General features: G+C 38.2%; 1 protein-coding gene across 1 annotated transcript in view; it reads right to left on the bottom strand.

The window, feature by feature from the left end:
- doc2b (double C2-like domains, beta) overlaps window positions 1-17,177 on the bottom strand; it is a 122,087-nt gene that overhangs the window by 29,325 nt on the left and 75,585 nt on the right. The window contains exon 5 of the mRNA XM_008293788.1: window positions 3,657-3,766. Coding sequence (XP_008292010.1) covers window positions 3,657-3,766 — 110 coding nt within the window. The remainder of the gene's footprint in view (window positions 1-3,656; window positions 3,767-17,177) is intronic.

Below are 17,177 nucleotides of genomic sequence, written 5' to 3'. Positions count from 1 at the left end.
GAGTCGTGCCATTTGGAAAACGCGGGGACCTTTTTCTCGCGGTTTATTGTTTTTTGCAAAATGGCTAATCAAGGTGCTGTTGGTGAAAAGGTGTCCATCAGATCCCCGCCGCCAATACTACACACCTTCATTGTTTTTATTCAACACAGCAACAATACAGTCTTTTTTTTCTGTACTGTAACAGAAAATAACCAGTAAAATACAGCGATACATTTGCAGCATGTTGATAAGGCTGCCGGTCAATAACAGCAGTTCGGGAATTACTTCAGCAGCTGCTGAGTTACAGCTCATTCTTTCCAGCTCTTAATCTGTAACAGTTCTATCAAAAGACTGAGAATAAATAGATTGAGGTTTGAAAAAAAGATTAAGTCAAATGTTTATCATCTGTCAGTTTTCAATTCTGTATGAAAATGTTATAGTAAAATAAGAGAGTATGGCTTCTTTTTTTTTTTTTTACATAGAAGTTGAAATAGTTTTCTTATCTTGCCTAGAGAGTTTGTACATTTGTACAGCAAGCTATTTTATGTCTACACCAACTGGTTGGCCTTTGTCATAAAAACAGACATTTTGATATCCTCTGAACCCCCTAAACCCACCTGCAAGTTTGAAAGGCATGTTGTGTTTAAAAAGAAGCAAAAATTCCACCATTTATCAGAGTCAGAAACTGTGAAAACAGAAAGATTTATTAGAATTTCAGATTTACGACGGTCCTTGAACTACTAATCTGACGTGACGTGCTGTTCCATCAGGAAAATTAACCAACTCACACCTTAAAATTGTGATATTTCATTAAAATCACTCAATTCGACATGTCTCGTTTAAATATCTGCCAGAAACGAAGCATTTGCATTAACAGCATTCTGCAAAAAAAAAAACAAAAAAAACATTCAGCTTACCTCACCGCAACTGTGAAGCCATTAGTGACCGACCTGCAGCTAATAGTCATAAGACAAAAATGTAACTGAATTAGGTTGAACTGCAGGTGGTGCTTACACAGAGCAGAGAGGAGACAAGTGTGGCAGCATATTAAAAATTATTTGGGCTTCAGGGGGTTATTTCCACTAAAGGAGAGACCCAATGTTCTTTGTAATTAGGTGGAAAAAATTTTATAATCAGCATCGGCAAAATTGAATGGAAAAACATCTGTATATTAGCAAAAATACAATATCCCACATCTGTGAACTACAGTGTGTGATACAGTAAAACTCTACAAGGCAACTATAATGAATAAGTGAAGTGAGAGGGAATATCATTAGCTTTACCCACTTTTGTTTTAAAAAATAGCTAACAAATTTAGATTTTGACATTTTGGTGATGATCAATATAATGGTTAACATCAAAGTTTTGTAGTATTTCTTTTATTTGAATGTCTTCATCTACATTCATGAAAATTCACATGATAATTGTTTTGAGATTTAACTTAAACAACAAATGCTCATGGTGATATTGTGGCACAAAGGGGAAAACATCAAGGAAACTGAACTGTTGGTGACGTCATGAACGTCTACACAAAAACAGTTCAGATTGGACCAAAGTGATGAACAGAGCCTGTGACAGACTAACACACTGACTGGCATCACCTGAAATCACCTACAAATGGCCATTACAGCCAATCTGTTGCTTGTTTTTTTTTTTTTTTGCCATGACACCTGTATTTCTTCAATATAGAAGAAACCTAGGAACAAACTGTCAAGTGATATAATGCAACTGGTCCTCTGAGGAAGTCTCAGCTGCAGGTAGGAGTAAGAGTCCAACGTTATTGCTGGAAACAAACACAGGAGTGACTGGGATGCTTTCGGGGGGAAACAGAAGAAAAAAAGCAACTCCAATCCTCCACTGTACACGGCCCACTATCACTGGGAAACACGCTGTAGCTCCCAAACTGATTATGCATGTGATTGCATAACCTACCTCCAACACTTGATTGCACTTTGGTAAAAATACAGGAGCAAAGAACAGTGAAGTAACACTTGCATTGCATAAGAGAGTCATATTTATAGCGGTAAGGTGAAGTTTTGGCTCCGGGTTTTCTCAGGTGTTGCAGTAAATAAGGAACCAAACAATGGAAAGTCCTTTCAACCTACATGCTGCTTGGACATCAGACTACAAAGGATTTCCTGACTGTTGCTCTGGTCAGGGCCAAACACACATCCTGGTTGCAAACTTGCATTATAATTAGCAGTGAAAATGAATACACGGGATAAATAGGACCGTCAGTCACATCTGGATAAAATGGCTGTTGTCAAATAAAGGCTATAATATAGTCATTTACCTCAGGAGGCCAGAAGACGACAAACTGTCAAACATTACTTCTTCCTGCAAATTATTTTCTAAACAGACCGACAGCAGCTCTCCCTTACATCTTTTATTCTTTTCATTTTCTTTTGCTTTTTGCCTTTTCTTCTGTTACATTCATTTTTGTCTTGTATTCCCCTTGTTTTTCTGCCTCTCCCCTGTTTTTATTCCATTCTTTGGGTAATATTTATTTATTTATCCTCCCACCTCTTGTGACCTGAAAGTTGTTCCTCATCCGCCATCATGATAGATCTTGCAGTTTTTTGCTCCTTTTACATTTTTACTCACTGCTGGCTCGTTTGTCACTGCAATGTAAAGTCCTGCACCTCTATGGAAACAGCACAACCCTGTCTAGAAGTAGAGGGAACTTAGAAATGTCTTTTGTACAGCATAAGAAAGTCTAAATGATGTAAATCATAAAAAAGAAAATCAAAAGTTGAATTTCTTTGAGTATGTTTGCAGAAATTGAAAAAAAAAAAAATGAAATCAATGTGCACAACATACAGCTCTGCATGCTATCGATATTTTACCACTTAGATTTCGAACTTCTTTTCAACACTTGTTTCCTTTCTGCTCTGTGTAAACACTGAAATCCATACTTTAAAAAAAAATAATTTTTTTTTACAGAGTCTAGAGTCTGCAAATATTTTTGAAAAGCTTGGAATTGGACATGTAGAATAAAACGATTTTGATCAAATATAATTTTCAAAATTAGATTTGTTATTTTTTTCCCAATAGAGAAGCACATCAAACAAAACTAGTTCAAGAACTGCTTTCACAAAGTTAAAAATCCAGTCAGTCTTTTTACTTTCACAGATTCTGTATTTAATAAATTGAGTAATTTTCGTAATTTTTACAAAGATAACATGCCTTTCAAACCTCCCGGTGGGTTTGGGTGTTCAGAGGGTTCAATGCTCCTCATGGAGATGAAAATCAAAGATGGAGGCTAGAGGAGCTCAGAGCGAGGAAACGCAGATGTATCCTACATTGAAGTCTTTTTATAAATTGGTGTGACGTACAAATGCTGCATATATGTGGGTGGGGGTTTCATTTGACAGGTGATGCGGCTTTGTTACTTAAGACGGATGTAAGGGAGCAACAGAATTTGTCATTTGGCCGCTTCTTGCATCCTCACTGGAAAGAGCTAAATCATGAGGAACACATGCAAGTGGGGGAAGCAAGAAGACACTTTAGCATAATGAAAAACGCCCCTATGTACTCTCCTCTTCAGACGTTTTTGTTTATGTTTCCTTCCTTTCATTACTTTTATTTGTGCCCCTCCTCCTTTTAAACTTATTGCTCTTAATTTCCCACTTTCAACCCCTCCCTTGCTTCCACTCCCTCTATAGCGTCGACAGTACCTGAGTGTCTTGCGGACCATATCCTCATCAGTGATGCCGTAGTAGGTCAGGGTCTCGCTCCAGACAGGGTTGAGTGTGTTGTGCAGGGTCTTGGTTCGAAGTTTGTTGGCCTGAAAGACATGAGGATCAAACAGAAGTGAGCATCAGTCATGATGGAATAACAAGTTGCTCCTCCTCGGGCTCATCCCTCAGGTGTCGGTTTCATCGAAATGCTGCCAGAAATTACATAAACATCCTTGAAAATGTACAAAGCCTCCCTGTCCTGGGCGAGAATTTGTCAATGCATTGACGTCTGGTGGCACGCACGCAAACACAAGCTCATCGCTGCATATTGAACACTGTCAGGAATGAAATATAAACAGCAGACGGCATTTACATGAAGTGACAGGCGTAATCAAAGCAGCACATGAAGAGAATGAAAAACACAGAGTCCGACGTGTTGAACGCTCAAGATGGTTACAATGGCTGCTCTGCCTCAGTGTGATTATGTTTCTGTCAACAATACTTTTCTAGGAAAACAATGTTCCAGTCGTACTTGAGCTGAGGCAACACAGGAACAAAACATCTAGGACAATTATTACCCTCACTCATTTATAAGTGATACATACAATACGACAGCAAACAGAACATCTGAAGACGTGCAGAACGCAGCAGAAGAACAAGTCCCACAATAATACAACAGAAAATAAGCATCTCTACATAAAAGCAGTTTGAATGAAAGGATTGTAGAATTATTAGTTATAAATTGAAGCTACTTTAAAGGAACATGCTTTTACTTTCTTTGCAGGAATGAGATGATAAGATTGATAGCAGTCCCATGTAGAGTCAAGAGAGCTGAGCTTAGCTTAGCATAAAGCCTGGTGGAAACAGCAAACATAGGAAATTGTATTGAACTACCAATTTAACAACCAACTTTACTAATAGCTATCAACACACCATTTTATTGCAGCTTGTCTGGCTAAAAGAACAGCTTGTGGTTATATTTTGGATGAATAAAGGTTTTATAGTGGGATGATGATGCCAAATCTGGCAACCTCAATGTGTCCAACTGTCAGAAACAGTTCCAACTCACACTAAAAGCACAAAAATTGCTTTACAATTACAATGAGCTGTTGAGTTGTTAATATAACCATGCATTCTTTGTTCCCCTCTAATACTGAGTAAACACCAATCTGTCCCTGGCAATACACAGTTAAAAATATGTCTCATTCTGTCTTCTCATAGGCTTGCTGTTTTTTTTTCTAATTATTTATAATAATAATACATTTATTTTGTATAGCGCTTTTCACGATACTCAGTTGCTTAACAGGGGATAAGATAAAAACAAGAACAAAACAAGTTGAGTACAATACCGATTAAAAAAAAAAAAGGTAGAAAAGGCAGGTAAAAAATAAAAATGTAAAACAGTTAAACATTAAAAGCGATCTTTAAAAGGGGAGTTTTTCAAAGGGACTTGAATGTGTTGAGGTCAAAGCAGTGTCGGATGGGAGATGGAAGGGAGTTCCAGAGGGTGGGAGCAGCAACAGAAAAGGCTCTGTCCGCCCTCTGTCCCCAACATTTATTGTGTTTGTTTGTTGTTGTTGTTGTTTTTTTTTGTCTCTTTTCCTTGGTGAATGATACAGGTGTTTTGTTTGTTCTGTAATTACAGCTGCCATAATTTAACTGATGCTTTGGCAATATTTTCCCAACTTTTCTACCAATAAAACTGAAATTGGAATAAATATAATCTCCTTTTATTAATCTGTCTGTCGTTACCTTCTCTAACTCAAACTTAAATGCGGCCAGATACCCCCAGATCTGAAACGTGTCAGATTAATGTCTGAGTCTTAGAATAATGTTTTTCAGGTTTCACAGTAAGTCATTTGGGATTTTCCAGAAACGTTAAATCACCCACTGATGCCCTCCGTCACATTCTTTGCTTTAACTTCAGTAAACTCTTGCAGCATCCCACAGCAGCAGAAACGATAAGAGCATCTTTAAATTGAGACTGATGCGCACATTTTCAGTGGGAAAGTCACAAACAGAGGATCTGATGGTAATTTTTGCTCCAATATGTTCAAAACAGATTCCAGGTTTATAAGGAGGAATTACTTGTACTGACGCTTCTGTGGATGAATCCTGAACTCCATCAGAGCTGTGAGGACATTAGTATTAAGATAAGCCTGTCATTATGCACAAAATGATTTAATTGTGTTGTTAGCTGGAATTGGTGGAGTCTGGTTGGCTGTTTTGTCATGCTCCTAGTCTTCATGTTATAAACACATCCTGAATCCTGCAAATTTGCACAACAATAACCACTATCTATGTGTGTGTCAATTGTGCCCCAGTAAATAAACTCCAAAACTGGTTCTGGCAGTTTCTTCTTTCTTTTTTAGATTTTTCTCTTGTTCTCCTTAAACCGTCTTTGTGGGGCAGCAAAAATTCCTCATGCAAGAAAAACCCAGATAACTATCTCACATCAATCCTCTCGTATCACACTCAGATAAAAGCAAAATGCAGATGCAAATAAGTTGGGTTTTTTTGTTTTTTTTGGGGGGGGGGGGAAACAGGTGATATCCAAAGTTCAATATTTCAGATATTTAAAGATTAGAACAAACATTTTAAAAAAGTGTGTCAGGTTTATGTCTCAGGGAATGTGTGAAGAACTTTGTAAAGAGCCTTTTTGTGGCTCTAGTGGGAGTGTGTGAAGTCTGATAAATATCCTCGAGGGAAGTCACTTAAGTTAGTGTCGGCTGGGGTTGAGGACCGCGAGTTTGAAAATGCAAACTAGTTAACACAGAAATCTGTGACCGAACTCTTCGTAGTCATGTTGCATTATGAGTAAACATTGTGGCAAAGAAGATGAACAATGGAATTCGATATCTCTGGTTCAAGAATTGATTTGGATCTGACAAAACGGCTTCTATCAATATTTTTTTTGTAATAACAGATGATGTGACAATGTGTTGGTTGTAGTGATGAACTTGCAGAGATTCATCAGCTGAGGATTTGCTTGGCTTCAAGGTGATTCATAGCAAGTTTTGGTAAAGTTTTCAAAAAACTCCGAGATATTTCATTCAGGAGATGGAGGAGACCAAAAACAGAGCTAAAAGGCTAAAACGTATGCTGAGGTTGTTCTGTAACCAACAAATTTGCTTTATGAATTTAAAACTTTTTGTCCCAGAATGGCCAAAAAAATCAGTTATTGCAGGTTTAAATAACAATTAGGGTCGTTCAGGTGTTTTTAAAATACAGATCCAGTTTAGATTCTTGGCTGTCTTCTCTAGGAGGGAATTCAAACCTGTAATATCACTGAATTGAGGATTACAAATGCCAGTAATACTAACAAATGCATACAGTGCTATATAAAATCTTTAATGTGCATATCAGACAAAAAGTCAGTGAGTGGCCTGATTACTAAGAATTGCATCAATATAGACATATGTCGCATTTTCACTCAATTATTTTGTCACATTTGCATTGATTGCAATTTAGCGAGTTGATGGAAATCACTGTGGCAAGCGACACAGCTTTTATCAGCGGAATATTGCGCGGGGAAATCCTGGTAGCGTGCCCCTGAATGTGACAAGATGAGGATGAAGACATTGTGTTATGAGCCGTCGGTGAGGACATGTGATTTTGCTGAATTTAATCAATTAGCTGGCGTGATTATTTGCAAGTCTGATGACAGGGTTCCATGTAACAAGGCTCTCGCTGATTGTTTCTGCCTCAATCAGCGGTTGATTCCCACAGGAAGGTTGTCAAACACACACTTGGACACACACACACACACACACACTCTGAGTGTTAAAAACAATGTTTTTTTTAAGGCTGCTCATCACATTCTGCCTAAAAACGCAAGTACAACATTTTTATTTCATAATATAATGGAATTATTAAATTTAAATCTCTCAGGCTTTCTCTTAATTATTCACTTCTCTTCCCCCTTTCTTCCTGTACTAAATTCTAAAGTTTTGGCAGGTTTTTTTTTTACTTGAATAAAATGTCTCTGAAAAACTGAGCATTTTATTCAAAACTCTGCAGACTCAGACTAATCAGAATTAATACAGGCTGGACATGTAGGTGTCTTCAGATGTGGTTAAAATGTAAATTGTTTAATTCTAATGTCTGCAGTTCAGGTTCAGCAGAGCAGTTTTCTCCTCGGACGCACTCAACCTCCTTATTGTCACATAAAGACAAAAATGCCACTGGATGACCTGTACTATGACTGATTCATGCCAAAATAAACAGAGTATAACAAAATGACAGTTCACCAAACAAGATAAAACCAATTTAAATGCTAACTAAGGCATATTTCACTATCATATATAAGGACATAGTATACCCTCCGACCATACATACTGAGGCAATTCCTGTTTATATATTTACTGTGTAGAAAACTTATCATGAAAGCGTACAGTTGTGGTGAAAATCGCAATATTTCTTCTTTACAGGAGCAGAAATCACCACTATAAAACACCAGCTACTGTGTTTGTAATGCAAATATCCATGAATAAGTCAACAGGTGATATTCTACCTGTCCATCTGGGTACTTCATCACTGTTTCCATCTGCTATGTGAAGGTCAAGGTGCTCTAACTGTTTGGGGGAGGGGTCACCTTGATTATTTTGCATTGTGTTCTTGGGAGTTACTAAGTGGATTGTTGGCAGGGTGATGAAAAGCAGACGAAGCGATCGGATGAATTTCAATGCAGCTGTATACAGCAACTCGTGTCAATACATCCCATTGGAAAAGGTGAATCTGCAGGTATGATTCAATTAAAGGGTTACAAAGCTTTAACAAGGCTCAGATCTTTGAAATTACATAACGTCAGAGTGAAAACGTTGCCGGAATTATAAAATAAAGCAATGAATTAAACAGAATCTGCAGCAGAGACGGAGCTTTCTCTTCTACACGTGTGATGGGCATTAAAAGGGGAAATAATTCACCTCCACCACCTGCACATGGCTGGACGCCGCCGCTACAAATGAGCAACTGGTGTCACAATCATTTCAGCTGCAGAGGCTAAAAAAGGCTTTGCTCTCTGGGGAGGTAACAAGACTAAAGCACAGACTCGTGTAGGAGAGCGATTGGATTCAAGGTTGCAGATTGAATACAGTTCAACAATCTTTAATTGAATGAGCTGAAAATTGCTGGTTTAAAACTATGACACCTGCATCTTTATTATTATTATCTGGTGTTTGTTTTTTTCTTGTTTTTTTTTTTTTGGTATAAAACAAGTGAAGCAAGAAATAATCTGTTCTGCCTCTGATTCAACAAAAAAGCTACACCTCGACAGCGTATGCTTTCTACGGCACTAAATTTAAAGGGGAATTCCAGCTATTTAGTGTCACATGTCCATGAAGTTGGGGTCAAAATCAAAGTAGCAGATGTGGAATTATCCTCATTTTTAGACTCTGTTTGTGTGGCTTTCAAAACACCAGATCACTACCCACAATGCAACTTGTTCACCCTGTTTCGTGTTGGTTATCTGAGACTAAAAATGTGAAAATATCAAAAATTATTAAGATATTAACCGAGCAACTCTGTCTCCACAAACTTCTGTTCCTATCTGGTGCAGATGATGTTTGTGTAGTTTTATGAGCGTGAAGCGTTGAATTCCTGTTAAAAATAAAAAAAACACCTGTAAATCTTTAATCGTGACACTGGCTAGCTGTTTGAAGATTAAGCGTCCAATGATGGGAAGCAGCGTGATCCCCAACATCGAAAACTCTGCTGTGGACACGTACCGTCAGACAAAAGTTTAATTGTTGTTGCTGTTGTTTACTTTTGTTTTTATTTGTTTCTTTTTTTTTCAAACACAGACAACTCCTTACCTGCCTGAAACACCTCGTTTGAAGTACAGGCTTTTCTTTTGTTACTTATTTACATCATCACGTAACACATTTGCATAAACCCTGACGAGCAGCTAGTTTGTCCCTCAAACAACTTCTACATCCCTATAGATCAGGGTTAGATACAAGATACAACTACAAGATTCAACAATTTCCCTGAGGTTGTACCCAAGGGATCAATAAAGTTGTATCTTGTAACTTGTTTAACTGTAAACTAAATTTTTAATTCATCCTACATCCACCCAACCGGTCGAGGCAGATGGCCGTCCCTCCCTGAACCTGGTTCTGTCTGAGGTTTTTTTCCCCTGCGGGGGTTTTCGGTTCCTGTTGCGGACTGCTTGTGGACTGCTGAAGCTTATAGGGAATCCAAATGTTTTGGATTGTTGGGTGTTTCTGTCTCTGCCTTTGTGAAGCGCTATGAGATGACTTGTTGTCGTAAATATGCGCTATACAAATAAAATTGAATTGAATTGAATTGAATCTGTCTAAACATATTCTAGCGGAACCTTAAAATAAAATTATAAACTCATAAATTTGCAGAATATGGACGCTTTAAAATTTCCCATGATTCTCACAATTCTGATTGTAACAATTTTATTGATAGGGGAACTTAGTACGTTTTCACATGCAAGAATGTCTTGTTTACTCCACGGCACAATCTGTAACATTTAATTAAGATTCAGATTATACATTCTATGTGTCTTCCCTTACAGTCAAACTAATCCAATACAATCATGAAACACAATTTTTCAAAACTTTCCAACCTTTTAAAAGATTTACCAGTTTCTGCAAAGTAACACACCAACTAAGAATAACATGAAAATGTTCAAATGTTGTCTTAGTATAAAATCAGCACCAGAGATGCCGACCTTGTGGTTACAATCCCTTCTACTAATGGGTGTTACATGCAGCTGACAGACAGCTCATCACGGTGAGCAATCAGTGCTGCTGGACAAATAACATAATAACCCGACGTGGTTTGCAAAAATCAATGTCTTCTACCCCTTTTTCTTACTCGACCTTGTACTTTGTGTTTGGATTAATGGGTTGGGCCATTAAACTATTCATGTTCTGTAATGAGAATCCTAGGAGTTAATTTCTTTAAAAAAAAGAGAAAAATTTCGAATCTCTGTGAATGCATTGGTTTATACAATCTAATGTTTGCACACGTTTTTTCTTTTATTGCTTTAATTGTGGTTTATTACATGAATACTATAAGAAATAAATTGCTCTGTCTGGCTCTTTAAACGTACTGATTTCTTAAACAAAGGTTTTAAAAAACAATCAAGTTTGACAATGAATTTTCTCTTTTCATTAGTGACCTAATGTGTAACTCCTGCCTCTATAATCACACTGTTCTGTGTTTTATTACACATATTTGAAATGTTTGCTGCACCTTTTGTATTCCAGGTTTGTCAACTGCACTACTATATCACTTTCAGGTCCTGTGAAAACATCACTGTATTACAGTATTCAATTCCTGTCAGTGCTTGACAGTTTAATCGGGAATAATTACAGGCGTTTCATTGTGTTTGATTGTGGTCTCAGAGGAGATGAAGCTGTGATCTGGCTTTGCAGCAGAGCGTGAAACTTCACTTCTGATTAGAGTGCAAGCAGAACTTATGACCTTTTTAGTGGGTCTTAATGAGGCTCTTAGACCGTGCCTAATGATTATTTTGAGAACAAGCTGAGAGAATATCTGAGCAGGGAGAAGATGAGAGTGTTGCGTTATACCGGCAGAAATATGCAGAGGCTTCTGCGAGGCCTCCAGCCGAGACACGAGGCAAATCCAAGAGGCTACATGCCCTCATGGAGAGTTTAATTTGACTTACCAGTCAAATAATCCATGACACTTCATATAAACTCATGCCACTAAGCTGAAAGGAGCTGGGTAGCTGGCATTAGCAGTGATAGCCAACCACAGCAGTACACATGAAGAATGGAGGAGACCTCACATAAACTCAAACCAATCAGTGGGAAAGGATACAACACCGGTCATGCTGCGAGAGCTAAATGTTTGTCAGACCCTAAAAATAATCGGCCACTGTTCGAGTACATTTAAATCAGCTTAGAAGCTGCATTTTTAGGGATGTAAGCTTTGACTGCGATGCCGTGACATCCATTCAGAGAAGATGCACTGGACCACTTAATCAGCAGCGACAGGAAGGAGAGCTGGAGGAAGCAGCAGATGGCAGGAGGAGCGAGCCAAAGCCCAATGTTGCAGATAATAAAAAGTAAGCATCTTGACCTCTTTCAGCATTTTAAGAAATGGTAATTTATTTGTAGTGTATTTGTAATACTGCTGGCAGGTCTTTTTATAAAACACAGGCCAGCTTCCCCAGGAAATGTCTTCAAGGATTCTTATATTTAGAGCCAACATTCGGTTCAAGAACAGGAGGTGGTGACTCCCTAAAAGAGAGGCTGAAGAGGCTCTAAAAGTCAGGAAAGCAGTGGATCAGAGTGTGGAAGGTCACAAAGCAGGATTCCAGTTCATTTCAAACTAACTTTAAAGTCATGCAAACTTTGCAGCCTCTAGTTTGAATAAATGTAACCGACCGTCAAGCCGAAATGAGTTTCCAGGAAGTCAGCCTCCGGCAAGTGCATTCGAATCCACAAGGTGATTCTGTGATTATATTTATGTCATTAATGGAATGAACCAAAATAAATAATTGTATTTAAAGTGAATAAAAATAAAGTCAACGCCAAAAATGAGCTCAAAGGCGAATTTTGGATAAAATGATGTAGTACATTTGATTACCATAGTCTTACTTTTCTCCTACTGAGCAAAATTTAGCTTTTGTGACACTTTTTAAAAGTTTCTCCACTTAATTTTTCTGTCTTATTAGTTCAGTTACTGTTGGAGGGATGTGAAAGTTGAATGGAAGTACAATAACAGATAAAACCTTCTATTTCTTGAAACCAGCAATTTTAACACAAGGAAAGTTTCTTCTTTATTTTTGTGATTTCTTTCTATTAACCCTAAAGGTAACTGGACTTGTCTCTTTTTTTTTTTTTTTGGTTGTTGAAGATGTTTCATCTCTTGTCCAAGAGGCTTCTTGAGGTTTTGAAGCTGTTCGGATTAACACGACCTGGATGACAGAGAATCTAGTACCAGTAGCGTTACATTAATCTAAAGCTAAACTAAAGATAGCGTACTGTTAATCTGAGAAAATAATCTCAGAATCGCTGCTGTATCCACCTTTAACTTTGTCAGGACAGCATGTGGACACAGGACTGGACTCAGGATGGCTGCAGCACTTCTTCATCCATAGGATTTATATTCTCTAATTAACAGTAGCCTACGTTAGCTTTAATTAACTTGCAGCTGATTAAAGCCAAAGCAAACATAATGTTATTATGTCATAATACTTAATTTCATTCAGAGGGAAACATATTGATATGGTTATCAATTCAAATTAAATTAAGTTTATTTATATAGCCTGTACCTCCTGTGTTGTCTGAAGTGCTGTACATGTAGTAAGACAAAAATATGACCAGTGAAGCGGGACAGAAAACAGGATACAGATTTCCAAATTAAATTCAAAATATAAATTAAAACTAGACAACTTGTGCGATCCAATTGTATTTTTTTTGTAAAAAAAGAAACACCAAACTATAATAACCACTAAGAGCCACCAAAAGCTACTGCCAGCATCTGTGTCTTGAGGTTTTTCCTGATCGTGGAATAGTTTAAAATCAATTGTTATGAAGATCTAAGAGGCCTAAATGTGGTGATTGTGTGGTTTTGTATTTGATTGTTTTTATTGACATTCTTTGGATGCAGCTTTAGTGTCTGTGTCTCCATGTTTCTCAGGCTGGGCGGGGCTGATTGGAGGAGTGCGCGTCGGCACTATCACAGCTGGATAAAGCCACTGGTCTTTCTGTGCTCCAGTGTGAGACGATTGCCAACTCTCCAGTGGTATATTAGTCGCCAGCTCAAGCACATGTGCTTTTGCTATTACTTCTTGAGGCTACGAGTAACAGTGTGTGTTTTTCTCGCTCCCCAGCGTCTCCTCCACCAGCCCCAGCTTCCAGCTACTCCAGCCCCTCTTTGCCAGCCTTTGGTTTGCCCCCACGGATCCACGAGCCGGGATTTCCTCCACTCGAGCACCGACATGGGAAGAGCACCACGGGAGATACACCACACGAGCACTGGGATTGGGACATCACCATTCGAGCACTCGGACAGGAGGGTAACCACACGTACACCATATACATTATATATATTATGTACTGTATGTATTCCATGTATTTATGCCTTATAGTGATGATATATTACTTAGCTTATTTTTTGTGTGTTGTATTGTTATAAACCTTGTTGCTGCCCTCTTGGCCAGGGCTCCCTTGTAAAAGAGATGTCAATCTCAATGGGACTCACCTGGTTGAATAAAGGTTAAATAAAATAAATAAATAAAAATATACGGACAAGACGCCACACGAGCACCAGCACGGAAGATCGCCGCACGGACAGTCACACGGAAAGGACATTCCCCATCATGGTACCAGCCCCGGATTCCCTCACCTGCCTCCCTGGTGTTCCTCACTCCCTTTTTCCCTTAAAATAAAACCTGTTATTTCCTGACCTTGTGCCTTTTTTCGCTCTGTGTCCAGCCTTATAACACACCTAGTGGTCACCGACCAAAACACTGAAGATATGGTCATTTAAAATGACCCAAAATCCAACAGTGCCAGTTAGCAAAATGACTCAAAAACAAATACAAAAAACTAGAATTACTGCCTCACAGTTGTACATCTCCACCAACCAGTCACAGTTTACATCTCTACTCCTGCTCCTGAGTTGAGACATTGACTAACAGTCAAGTTTTTTTTTTCAGATTATAAGTCCACAGTGAAGCTGACCTATTGCATATAAAATGTCATCACTTCATCATTCCTATACCATTTATGTAAAATGTTCAGTGATAATTGATGCACAACTTCTTGAGCTCTGACCAAAAGTGTGTTTTGTAAAAATGTTCTCAAGGTGTTAAAGAGACATTGTGTTCATGAGGACGGTGTGGATGGACTGACTGATGAATGAACTGGCCTTGGCTGTCACAGCACAAAGGCATTAAGCTTCATGTAAAAATCTTTTTTTTGAAAGCTGCAGAGGACTTTTCCTAGTTTTGCCTGATATATAACGTTCTGTGCTGCTCACCGTTTCCCTTAATCTCTACAACAGCACAAAGTCAGCACGACCCACACATCCACAGCAGCCACGCAAATGGGAAATAAACCTGGTTGAAAAAATCTGGACTCGCCTTCTGATAAAACAAATCAGAATTTCTGAGCTGTTGCATTAATAATTTAAGGGTGCGAGAATATGAAGATCAGCAGCTGGTCTGACTCTGTCTGAAGCAAAGAAGAAAACAAAAATCCTATGGGACACTTAAATAATTTTCATTCATATAATCTGTACAGAAGGTGAAAACAACAGGTGGTTTTCAGGGAATGTGCATGTCAAAATGTATTTGAAGCTCCATTTCATATCCTATAGATTATGTATACTGTTTGTTGTGTTCATACTGATAATCCTGTATATATGCTGCATATGGCTTATATCGTTATTACTGTTTTGAACATTTATACTGTTCACACCACTATTTTTCCTACCTGTAGATGTAGATTATCTATTTCAGATTACATCAATATATTTACATATTCATATATTAGTGTGTCCATGCTGTTAATTCTGTTTATCCTGTAACATACTGCACATCCCACACTGTAAATAATGCACTTTACTGCTGCGTTTGCTCTTCTGGTTAGTTGCTAAACTGAATTTTGTTGTCTTAATACTTGTACTCTATGTATAAGGATCTAATCCTACAGTGGCTGATGGGGACAAATGACATGCATAAACAGAAACGTGCTGTAAAAGGAAAACGCCACAAACACGGAAATGCGCTGCAAAAGGAAAAAGCTGCATATACAGACGTGTTGCATAAATGACAAAAAATGCAAAAAGAAAACGCTGCATATCAGGTCACACATTGGAAGTGTCACAGGCCTCTAGGGGCAGTAGTGAGCTTGTCACCTGAGAGGCAGACAACGGTGAGCGAGACAAGAAATGTTAGTTGAGGGAAAAAGCTGTACGAAAAGGTATGTATTGTCTCGTCTCTATGGATAAACATAAAAAACTGAGAGAACACAGGGAGACGGTAGTAAAACACCACTTCAGCACCCATATAATCACAGTGAACTAACTTAAATCTAACCTTAAAATCATGATTTTTCATCAAAACCACTTCATTCTTCATGTCTAAAAAAAATAAAAAATAACAACAATTACAGTTTGCACCAACCAGATTCTGTAAAAATAAAATAAAACAAAATAAAAAATCTATATTCTAGACTCCTCAGTGCAACCAAAAAGCCATTAGTGACTCAGCACATGTGCCCAACAACTGTGTGACAAAAACTCAGGGAAAACTCAGTTGAACTGCAGGCTGTTTACACAGAGTAGACAGGTGACAATATGGAATGTAAGTAGTAGATCATCACCATAGTTGTTCTTTTTTCCCAATATTGGTAACACCTGAGGTGCTTTGGGAAAGTTTCTTTCAGTTCTAAATAATCAAAGTAAATAATAGAAAACAATGAGAGAAATTCAACTTTAGTTTTGCGAGATATGACACTATAACTTTGTTAAGTTTCTCAAAAGACATTTCTGTGTTTTCTATACCTCCAGCCATTGCTGTGCTATGTAAAATAAGTCCACAGAGAGTAAAGATATTACAGGAACAAGACATGCACAGAAACTGTTTGGAGTTCAGAGGGTTAAAATTTTGACTTCTCCAACATTCAAGTTCATGACACCGAAACTAATTAGTGTGTGTATTGATGAAGAAAGTCATTTTCTTTTATTTTGATGGTCACAGACCCCTGAATTCATTCCCTGTTGCCATATGTTTTCCCATCACCTTTTGTCATGTGTTTCCCCTTACCTCCTGTCATTTGATTAGAAACTGTATACTATCAGAACCCCAACTCCACCACCCGTCTGGTCACCTGACTCCGATTTCATCACCTGTGGTTCATTGCCCCTCTTACCTCCGGTCATTTGATTAGCAACTGCATGTTAATTTGCCTCTATTCACCTCTGTATTTACATACAGCCCCCCCCCCTACCCTCTGACTTACCCTATAAATGTGTGACTCTGCAGATGTTCAGGGTCGGTCCACCTTCACAGACTCATGTTCTGTGTTGGTAAGCTTATCGTATACCGGAATACTAACAAACACCCACTACAGCAAACTTCACATGAGGATGATGAGTAAAATTTCTTCAACAGTATTCATGTAACCTTCATCAACATACCAACATTCACATGGTGTTAACATACACGGCACGTATGCTAACAGTAGGCCTTGACATGTTAGCTTGCTAACAGCTTTTGCTGCATTTCTTTCAACACTGTGTAAGTGATGTGTTACCTCAGTCCTCTGCTGATGTATGCAGTAAGGTGAGCAAAGTCCAGATTTGTTGAACTTGTGCCAAGGATGTGCTGACCTTTATCACCTTTATTTTGACAGGAACCAATAAAAGAGATCATATTTCTCCAGTATTAGCTTCTCTCCATTGGCTTCCTGTAAAATCAAGGATCCAATTTAAAATCCTGCTTCTGACATATAAAAGTCTTAATGATCAGGCTCCATCGTATCTTAAAGACCTTCCGATCTACGT

The sequence above is a fragment of the Stegastes partitus genome, unplaced genomic scaffold (assembly GCF_000690725.1).
Source record: "Stegastes partitus isolate 25-593 unplaced genomic scaffold, Stegastes_partitus-1.0.2 Scaffold912, whole genome shotgun sequence".
In the NCBI taxonomy this organism is placed as follows: Eukaryota; Metazoa; Chordata; class Actinopteri; family Pomacentridae; genus Stegastes; species Stegastes partitus.
Note: the sequence above shows the minus strand (reverse complement) of the source record. Positions and strands in the feature narration are given on the sequence as shown.